Genomic DNA, 9,802 nt, shown 5'->3' with positions numbered 1-9,802 from the left:
TTTGTTATTTTCTTTTATATTTCACGTCGGGAGAATAATTTCCAAGACACGAATGTGTTTTTACCTGTGCACTGCTGCCTCTGTTCTACTGGCTTTTCCACCTCGTCCATTGTGCGACTGACGCCGCAAACGTGAACATGACGTTTACATCGCTCTTACTGCGTGCGTTTTGTGTGGGTTTCCGACAATGAGTGGAATTACCGAAATAAAAAAAATTTATAAATGTGTTTTTTTGTGTGTGTGTGTGTGTGTTGTTGTTGTCCCAACAACACATAAAAACAGGTTTTATAATAAAGCAACTCACATACAGAAACACTAAAGTTAGAGATTAAAAATGAGATTAACGCGATTAAAAAACATAACGCGCTAAATATGACTGTAATTAATTAATCGCAATTAACGCGATAATTTGACACCCCTAATTAATATATCATAATAAAAGAAAAAAAAGAAAAAGCTTTCACACAGGCTTTGACTCCTGTCCCCGTTTGACCCTCAGTTGACTGCTGGCTGTTTGTCCCTCTCCAACTATTGTATCTAGTATCTGGTCTTATTACCACCTCCCTTAAATATACGCTAAAGAAATTTAGTTTGTCAAATTTGCTTAATCACATGTCTGTTTATTAGTAGGCCTTCTTACATAGATCACATATGTGGCTTTAGGTGTATTTTGTGCAGTAACAAGTGTAAGGCTCTTGTCTAAGTGACAGAACACAAAATTTATGATGATGACTCTTATTTTTGAGAGTGTCAGCACAAATAGCCCACTTACTTATCATATACACAAATCGTTTACAGTCAGTGGGACAGTTTTTGTCTGATCAGAGCAGCCAATGGTGTGTTTACCTCTGAACAGCTGACTGCACAGAGAGAGGAAGTGGGAGCACAGGGACACGCTCAGGGCGGAACCATGGAAATATAACGGAGCTTGTGCGCACAGAGGAGAAAGTTCAGTCAGCGGGACGTGAAATCTGTGGAAACTGCGCATAAGTGACGCACAGCGCGCACCGGCGACATGGCAGGTAAATAACAGCATTGGTCTGTGGAGCTGAGTGTGGAGCAGATGTTTGTGCTGCGCATCACGACGCTTGGAAAAACAGGATGTGAACAGTGATGGCGTAACATGTAGTTTTGTTGCAGAAGCGGCTGTTGTGGACGCGGACACGGGACTGTCCCACAGTCCTCTGGTGTCTGTGTCCTTCCAGAGGAACGAGAGGAGAAAGCTCAAGTTTCTGGAGGGAGAGCCCAAGGCCCTGGGGGTGGGTCTGTCTTTACTCTGTTATTAGGTGTGTTTAAGATGCTGAAATAATCGCCTGAATCGTCCTGAGAGCGCCTCAGGTTGGACACTTGACGAGCCCCAGATCACGCAGAGTCTCGCTGACAGGACAGATCTCGCGTTCATTTGAGGTGTTGCGCTGAATCAAACTACATAAAACTTGGTGAATACATTCTCCTGTCTCCCCACACACCACGGACTGACCCCATATCACCAGAGCAAAGAACACAGAGCTCGTAATAAAGTTTACACGCTTAGGCCTGATCTGTGTTGAAAATGACTTTGTAAAGATCATACATCGATCGTGTTTGTGTTGTACAACATCCGGGCCCTTTTCTGTATGATTTCAAGCATCTGTGTTGACATAAAAGTAGAAAGAGGATGGAGGGACACTCCTGGGCGACAGAGCGTCACGTTTCATCAAAACACATCGGGTCCAATCAGATGTCAGTCTGCGCCTGTGAGTTTGACAGTGCTGCATTTACCGACATGATTTAGGCTTTGTAATCCATGAAGGTGGGTGAAAGCAGCTGCAGGTGCCTTTTTAAGTCTTCACCCTCCTTGATCTCACGATCACCAGTGCGTGCGGAGCAGTTCACCGTCCTGCTCATCTTAAACACACCTAAAATATGTTCTACTTTACACGATTAACAATTATGTCTCTGCCAATGTCCAGATCACCCAAGTCTGCTTCATCCTCTTCCACGTGAGCTGTATCGCCACCTTCATGTACACTGGTGTAGGCAGATGGTTTTATAACATACAGGAATTAATTGCATCGGTTTTTGTAAGTCAGTCAGGATTTCCAGATTTTTTATTTTATTTTAATTGAGCACATTACATTTAACTTCTGTGCTCTTTTACATCATGTTGAAACTAATATAACGTTCACTTTGCAGGTTTTAATTGGAGGAAGTTTGGCCATAGCAGCAAAAAATCTGCATCTTCCTACGGTAAAAAGTACAAATCAAATGTCCAAGTGAATATGAACAAACAAAAATACACTGGTGGAAAATAAAAGTAGAAAATAAGTATAAAAATGTTCCTGTATTTTGCATTGTAATAATAGGGAAAAAAATAATAATTTTTAAATACATTTCAAGCTCAGGGCTTGTCTAGGGATGGAGATTTTGTCCAGTGTGGCCTGCCTTTTCAACATGATGATCAGCTCGAAACAGCTTCAAAGGGCAAGTTATTATTATTGCTCTGATGCTTTAACACCTGAAGACAAACTGCAGTGTGAGAACATGGGTGTATGTATACTTTATCATTATTTAATATTTTAATCCAAAATGTTTATATTTAAGAGCAGTAGATTCTTCACTTTATTGTCATTGTAAAGTGTTTGTTGTCCGTCCTCTTGTGTTCATAGAATGCCTATATGCATCTTTTTGCTGAGTTTCTGCTCATCCACGTCACTCTCTTTGCCATTTCTGTCACTCTGGTGGTCTACGCCTGTAAAGTGGTCAACTGCTGCTCTCCTGCTCCGAAAGTGGTATGACACACACACACACACACACACACACACACACACACACACGTTATGTTTTTGTGCTTTTATTGTGTTTCTGTGTGTGTTTATTTGTATCAGTGTAGGATTTTCTAAATAAAAAAGTTAAACCTCTCTAATATAAACATGTAAATTGTGCTTTCAGCCGGTGATAATGATACAAGCCCCTCCGGCCCCTCAGTGAGGACAGCTGGAAACAAGGCTCATCATTTACTCCAGTGTGACACAAATGTCTCTCAGTACTAACAGCATGTTTGTTATGACACCTACAAATATTATCTACACATTTTATTACATCTTCAGAACAGTTTTTTGCACTGTACGTAAGTTTTTATTTATATAGCGCTTTTCACAGACATTTGTCACAAAGACATTTTACAGAGCATTATTCTTTCACGTCACACCTGGTGGTGGTAAACTACTATTGTAGCCACAGCTGCCCTGGGGCAGACTGACTGAAGCACGGCTGCGATGCCAATCTGCACCATCGGACCACCACCCTCACTCACACACACACCACTTTGATACTAGGCAATGTGGGTGAAGTGTCTTGCCTAAAAACACAACAGTTTTTGCAACTGGCGCCCCCCCGTGGCTCCTGAGTTTCCCAGCGTCTCCCATCCAAGTCCTGACCAGGCCCAGCCTGTTTAACTTCTGAGATGTGACAGGATCAGGCTTTGACAAGCTGGTATGGTCACATACACTGTACTTATGCATGTTTGTGATTATGTGTAACAAGAAGTTTTATCATGCTGTGAATTACACTTGTTATTCAGATCTTCATAACTCACTTGTTTGAGTTTTGAATTGCTTGTTTGCGTGTGATTTTTTGGATTTATTTATTTTTTAAATAAATAAAAATAGATATTTGTATGTTTGCTGTTTTTAGTTAAATACTAGAAGAATTTAAAATGACATTACATGATTTTTGACAGTTCAGACAAGACAGTAAACTGCCATGACACAATTTATGTGATTGTTAAATTGTTGTCGTGTGTTGGTTGGGGTCGTACCTGTGATGATGTGACCTCTGCTCTATTTTCATTTTCATTTCACACACGCACAAATATGTGTGTGTGTGCGTGTGTGTGCGTGTGTGTGTGTGTGTGTGCGCGTGTGCGCGTGTGTGTGTGCATCTCACACAATTATATGCAGGTGAGGCGGGTGGTGCTGCAGGTCTCTCCAGTCGTGGTCAGCGCAGCTTCCGTCCCACACAGTGATGCAACTGAAAAGATGCTCTCAGTGGTTCCTCAGTAGAATGTGCTCATGATGGTGTGAGGCACTTGTCTGCTTGAGTTTTTGCAGGAAGCAGAGGCGCTGCTGGGCTTTCTTCACCAGTGATGCCGTGTTGTCCAGGAGAGGTCCTCACTGATGTGCACCCTCCACAGTTGCACCGTCAGTGGTCAGTGGCGGCTGTTGGGTGTGGCTTCTCTGGAAGTCGACATCAGTCTCCTTAATGTCTTACTACAATCTAGAGATCTTACCTTTTCATCCTCCCACTGGAAGAAGCTGCAATCTTTTCTGTCTCTGCAAGCTGAGCAGGCGTAGAATCTTTTGCCTTTAGAACCTCCTTCACAAACAAATAACAAAGTGGGACCTGGAAATGCTCAGTAACAGTAGTATGAGATATGCATGTGGTAGAACATAGAAATGGCATGGAAAGAGCACATCAACATTAAAATAGAAAAAAAAAGAAAAAGCTTTCACACAGGCTTTGACTCCTGTCCCCGTTTGACCCTCAGTTGACTGCTGGCTGTTTGTCCCTCTCCAACTATTGTATCTAGTATCTGGTCTTATTACCACCTCCCTTAAATATACGCTAAAGAAATTTAGTTTGTCAAATTTGCTTAATCACATGTCTGTTTATTAGTAGGCCTTCTTACATAGATCACATATGTGGCTTTAGGTGTATTTTGTGCAGTAACAAGTGTAAGGCTCTTGTCTAAGTGACAGAACACAAAATTTATGATGATGACTCTTATTTTTGAGAGTGTCAGCACAAATAGCCCACTTACTTATCATATACACAAATCGTTTACAGTCAGTGGGACAGTTTTTGTCTGATCAGAGCAGCCAATGGTGTGTTTACCTCTGAACAGCTGACTGCACAGAGAGAGGAAGTGGGAGCACAGGGACACGCTCAGGGCGGAACCATGGAAATATAACGGAGCTTGTGCGCACAGAGGAGAAAGTTCAGACAGCGGGACGTGAAATCTGTGGAAACTGCGCATAAGTGACGCACAGCGCGCACCGGCGACATGGCAGGTAAATAACAGCATTGGTCTGTGGAGCTGAGTGTGGAGCAGATGTTTGTGTGCTGCGCATCACGACGCTTGGAAAAACAGGATGTGAACAGTGATGGCGTAACATGTAGTTTTGTTGCAGAAGCGGCTGTTGTGGACGCGGACACGGGACTGTCCCACAGTCCTCTGGTGTCTGTGTCCTTCCAGAGGAACGAGAGGAGAAAGCTCAAGTTTCTGGAGGGAGAGCCCAAGGCCCTGGGGGTGGGTCTGTCTTTACTCTGTTATTAGGTGTGTTTAAGATGCTGAAATAATCGCCTGAATCGTCCTGAGAGCGCCTCAGGTTGGACACTTGACGAGCCCCAGATCACGCAGAGTCTCGCTGACAGGACAGATCTCGCGTTCATTTGAGGTGTTGCGCTGAATCAAACTACATAAAACTTGGTGAATACATTCTCCTGTCTCCCCACACACCACGGACTGACCCCATATCACCAGAGCAAAGAACACAGAGCTCGTAATAAAGTTTACACGCTTAGGCCTGATCTGTGGTGAAAATGACTTTTTAAAGATCATACATCGATCGTGTTTGTGTTGTACAACATCCGGGCCCTTTTCTGTATGATTTCAAGCATCTGTGTTGACATAAAAGTAGAAAGAGGATGGAGGGACACTCCTGGGCGACAGAGCGTCACGTTTCATCAAAACACATCAGGTCCAATCAGATGTCAGTCTGCGCCTGTGAGTTTGACAGTGCTGCATTTACCGACATGATTTAGGCTTTGTAATCCATGAAGGTGGGTGAAAGCAGCTGCAGGTGCCTTTTTAAGTCTTCACCCTCCTTGATCTCACGATCACCAGTGCGTGCGGAGCAGTTCACCGTCCTGCTCATCTTAAACACACCTAAAATATGTTCTACTTTACACGATTAACAATTATGTCTCTGCCAATGTCCAGATCACCCAAGTCTGCCTCATCCTCTTCCACGTGAGCTGTATCGCCACCTTCATGTACACTGGTGTAGACAGATGGTATTATAACATACAGGAATTAATTGCATCGGTTTTTGTAAGTCAGTCAGGATTTCCAGATGTTTTTATTTTATTTTAATTGAGCACATTACATTTAACTTCTGTGCTCTTTTACATCATGTTGAAACTAATATAACGTTCACTTTGCAGGTTTTAATTGGAGGAAGTTTGGCCATAGCAGCAAAAAATCTGCATCTTCCTACGGTAAAAAGTACAAATCAAATGTCCAAGTGAATATGAACAAACAAAAATACACTGGTGGAAAATTTTAAAAAAATTAAATAAAAAATGTGTACATTTCAAGCTCAGGGCTTGTCTGGGGATGGAGATTTTGTCCAGTGTGGCCTGCCTTGTCAACCTGTTCCGCAGCTCATTGGAAATGAGAACTCATAAGTTTTGCTATTCTACTCCAACACGTGAAGACGAACTGCACTGCGAGAACAAGAGTGTATGTGTACTTTATTATTATTTAATATTTTAATCCAAACATTTTTATATTTAAGAGCAGTAGATTCTCTACTGTATTGTCACTGTAAACATAAAGTGTTTGTTGTCCGTCCTCTTGTGTTCATAGAATGCCCATTTGCATCTTTTCGCTGGGTTACTGCTCGTCCACATCGCTCTCTTTGCCATTTCTGTCACTCTGGTGGTCTACGCCTGTAAGGTGGTCAACTGTTGCTCTCCTGCTCCAAAAGTGGTATGACACACATGCACGCATGCACACGCACACACACACACACACACACACACACACCCTCCATGTTTGTCATGTTTCTGTATTTTTACTGTGTTTCTGTGTGTTTGCATCACGGGGACCTAATTTTTGTCCCCAAAAGGGAGGCGGGGGTATTCCATGAGCCTGGTTTATTTGGGCAATCCAGACTTATCAAAGCCTCAGCTCCGTTCCACCAAACTGACTGACCAGAAGTGGCCCTGAGTTGCTGCAGTAACAAGCACCCAGAAACAAACCTGGTCAGGACCAGACTCACTGTCAAGATTATTTTAGCTTTGCCTCCAAGAACATTTAAAGAAACAGTTGGGTCATTTCACACCAAATCTCCGAATGCCCTCGCCCGACCATCTTAGAGTGTTTTCTTAGTTTCTGAAAGTGCCTTCATAGTCCATGAATACTCTGCATGTATGTGGACACCACGATTTCAAAAATTTTATTTTGCAAAAATAAGACAGAACACCATCACAAATTTTGGATATGTTAAAAACATAGTCTTTCTAAAACCGTCCATTTTATGTTGGGGGGTGCTGTCATTTTTTTGGTATAATATGGTAAAAATGGCACCAAATTTATTTTTTCCATTTTTAACACTTAATGCCTTCTAGAGCGTTCATCACAGAGGGTCAGTTTTAAAATCCATGTGTGGGAAAGTGTATGTTCAATATCAAACCTCTATCTTTGAAATTGCACTTTCCACAGTCCTTCAAAGATGCTCTCGTATTTGAAGAGTAGAATTTTTTTTTAGCAAATTCAAGCCCCCAGAAATCTGTGATAAACCAAAAGCACATGTGTAAAAGTCCATATTCTACAAGTACAAATTTTAACCCTTGAAAATTTGAAGGACCGACCTTAAATAGTTTTTTAGATACAGCAATCTGAAAGTGGTTCTTTGGAAAACTCTGCTCAAAACAGGTCAGGGGGGAGCTGACAAAACATTTTTTAATGACAAAACTATGAAAAGTTGGGACTTTTCCTATTGGAAAGTGTGTGAACCTCCTAGAATTTTTTCAGTCAAATCTGAGATGGTCGGGCGGGGCCATTCAGAGATATGAATGAACGACCCAGTTTAGATCAAAGGTTTTAGCCCATACACACACACCTGTGTTAGAACACCTGTCTGTCTGATACAGTTTAAAAAGTGACTTTTATAGTCCTATGTGTCGCTTGAGACTTTACAGTCCATATGGACACGGGACACGTGTGTGTGTGTGTGTGGATGCTGTACTCATCAAAAGTCATAAACTATATAAAAGCCTATGGTCATTTCATTCAAATGATCTTTCACATTTAGTTGTTGTGGGGCAGTGCAGCTTTTACACACAGACAGATGCTGGTTTGGACTGTGAGGATGACTGTGGGTTCTGTCTGTTCTCTCCTTCATCACGTCTGTTTCTTCATTCCCTCGTCTCTCACTCTCTGTCAAACTGCAAACACCTTGGCGCGGATTTTAGTGTTTCTTGTACATGTGAAGAATTTTGTTACAGCTTCACTTTTACACACAGCGGAACTGAAGCTCCACACGTACCACCGCACACCGGGAAAGGGTCAAGCAACTTCATTCCCTGGGTGCATTAACCAGAATCCACACTCCGCAGCCTCCTCTCTGTCCACAGAGAGACCTGGAGAGGAAGGGGGAGTTGTGTCTTTCCTTTCACTCCTCAGATCAGAATGACCAGAAAATTTCATTGTCCTATATCAATCTCTTCTTTGTGCGCGCTGTGGGTCCTCTCTCGTTTAGTCAGATCATTAAAAAAGTCAATTTTGAGTCCATTTTCCGTGATGCCGTTGCTCCACTGCTCTGGCCTTCCCAGAGTCACCGCGAGCGCACACAGCGCAGCTTAAACTTCAGACCTGAGTTATGTTTGGTTAGACCCAGGCTTATTTCTGTCACGGAACAACTTGAGGCTTAAATTGGAGTTGGAGCTCAGGATTTCAGCATAAGCCTGGAATTATTAAGCCACTTTGATGGAAAACCCCCCAGGTGTCCATGATGTGGTAAATGCACCCCAACAGTATGAACAAATGTCTGTTTTTAACACATTTGTATCAGTGTAGGTTTTTCTAAATAAAAAAATTAAACCTCTCTAATACAAACATGTAAATTGTGCTTTCAGCCGGTGATAATGATACAAGAACCTCCGGCCCCTCAGTGAGGACAGCTGGAAACAAGGCTCATCATTTACTCCAGTGTGACACAAATGTCTCTCAGTACTAACAGCATGTTTGTTATGACACCTACAAATATTATCTACACTATTATTACATCTTCAGGAACAGTTTTTTGCACTTTATGTACGCATTTTTGTGATTATGTGTAACAAGAAGAAGTCTTATCATATTGTGAATTACACTTATAATTTAAAACTACATAAATCACTTATTTGAGTTTTTAATTGCTTGTTTGCATTTTCTTCGTTTATTTTTTAATAAATAAAAAAATAATAATATTTGTATGTGTGCTGTTTTAGTTAAATAGTAGAAGAATTTAAAATGACATTACATGATTTTTGACAATTCAGACAATACAATAAACTACCACAATACAATTCATGTGATTATTAAATTGTTGTTGTGTGTAGATCACTGATGAAGTCATACCTGTGATGATGTGACTTCTGAAACACACTCTGTTTTGATTTTCATTTCATACACACACACACACACACAGACACACATGCATAAACACATATATACATGCATACATATATCCATATACCATCTCTAAAAAGAGATGAGGGCTTGGAGGCCTCGTCCATCAGCCTTGAGTCTCCTCAGAAAGTCCAGGAGTTGGTGGGTTTTACAGTCAGTGATGTGCACACCCAGGTATTTCCAGCAGAATACCACTTCAGTTTCTGTGCCCATGATGTAGAGTTTAAAATGTAAATTGAAAACCATTAACTTGGAAACTACCACTATTTTTATTTATGTTTATTAGAAGACCTTCTTACATAGATCACGTATGTGGCTTTAGGTGCGTATTTTGTGCAGTAACAAGTGTAAGGCTCTTGTCTA

General features: G+C 41.5%; 2 protein-coding genes across 3 annotated transcripts; both read left to right on the top strand.

The window, feature by feature from the left end:
• Positions 1 to 891: 891 nt before the first annotated feature.
• Positions 892 to 3,653, top strand: LOC129409811 (membrane-spanning 4-domains subfamily A member 4A-like). The gene is made up of 7 exons (XM_055156575.1): positions 892 to 1,022; positions 1,141 to 1,259; positions 1,953 to 2,063; positions 2,176 to 2,229; positions 2,380 to 2,529; positions 2,649 to 2,771; positions 2,932 to 3,653. Exons 1-7 carry the CDS (start codon positions 1,016 to 1,018, stop codon positions 2,968 to 2,970), a joined length of 603 nt encoding a protein of 200 aa, XP_055012550.1. The 5' UTR covers positions 892 to 1,015; the 3' UTR covers positions 2,971 to 3,653.
• Positions 3,654 to 4,910: 1,257 nt separating this feature from the next.
• LOC110158727 (membrane-spanning 4-domains subfamily A member 4A-like) lies at positions 4,911 to 9,237 on the top strand. Of its 2 annotated transcripts, XM_055156578.1 has the most exons (7): positions 4,911 to 5,051; positions 5,172 to 5,290; positions 5,984 to 6,094; positions 6,208 to 6,261; positions 6,362 to 6,505; positions 6,632 to 6,754; positions 8,905 to 9,237. In XM_055156578.1, exons 1-7 carry the CDS (start codon positions 5,045 to 5,047, stop codon positions 8,941 to 8,943), a joined length of 597 nt encoding a protein of 198 aa, XP_055012553.1. In that variant the 5' UTR covers positions 4,911 to 5,044; the 3' UTR covers positions 8,944 to 9,237. The 2 variants fall into 2 exon arrangements, with proteins under 2 accessions (XP_055012553.1, XP_055012554.1); XM_055156579.1 differs by lacking the exon at positions 5,984 to 6,094.
• The last annotated feature ends 565 nt before the right edge of the window (positions 9,238 to 9,802 follow it).

The sequence above is a fragment of the Boleophthalmus pectinirostris genome, unplaced genomic scaffold (assembly GCF_026225935.1).
Source record: "Boleophthalmus pectinirostris isolate CB_2022bp ecotype Guang Dong unplaced genomic scaffold, ASM2622593v1 HiC_scaffold_20, whole genome shotgun sequence".
NCBI classification, from domain to species: Eukaryota; Metazoa; Chordata; class Actinopteri; order Gobiiformes; family Gobiidae; genus Boleophthalmus; species Boleophthalmus pectinirostris.
Note: the sequence above shows the minus strand (reverse complement) of the source record. Positions and strands in the feature narration are given on the sequence as shown.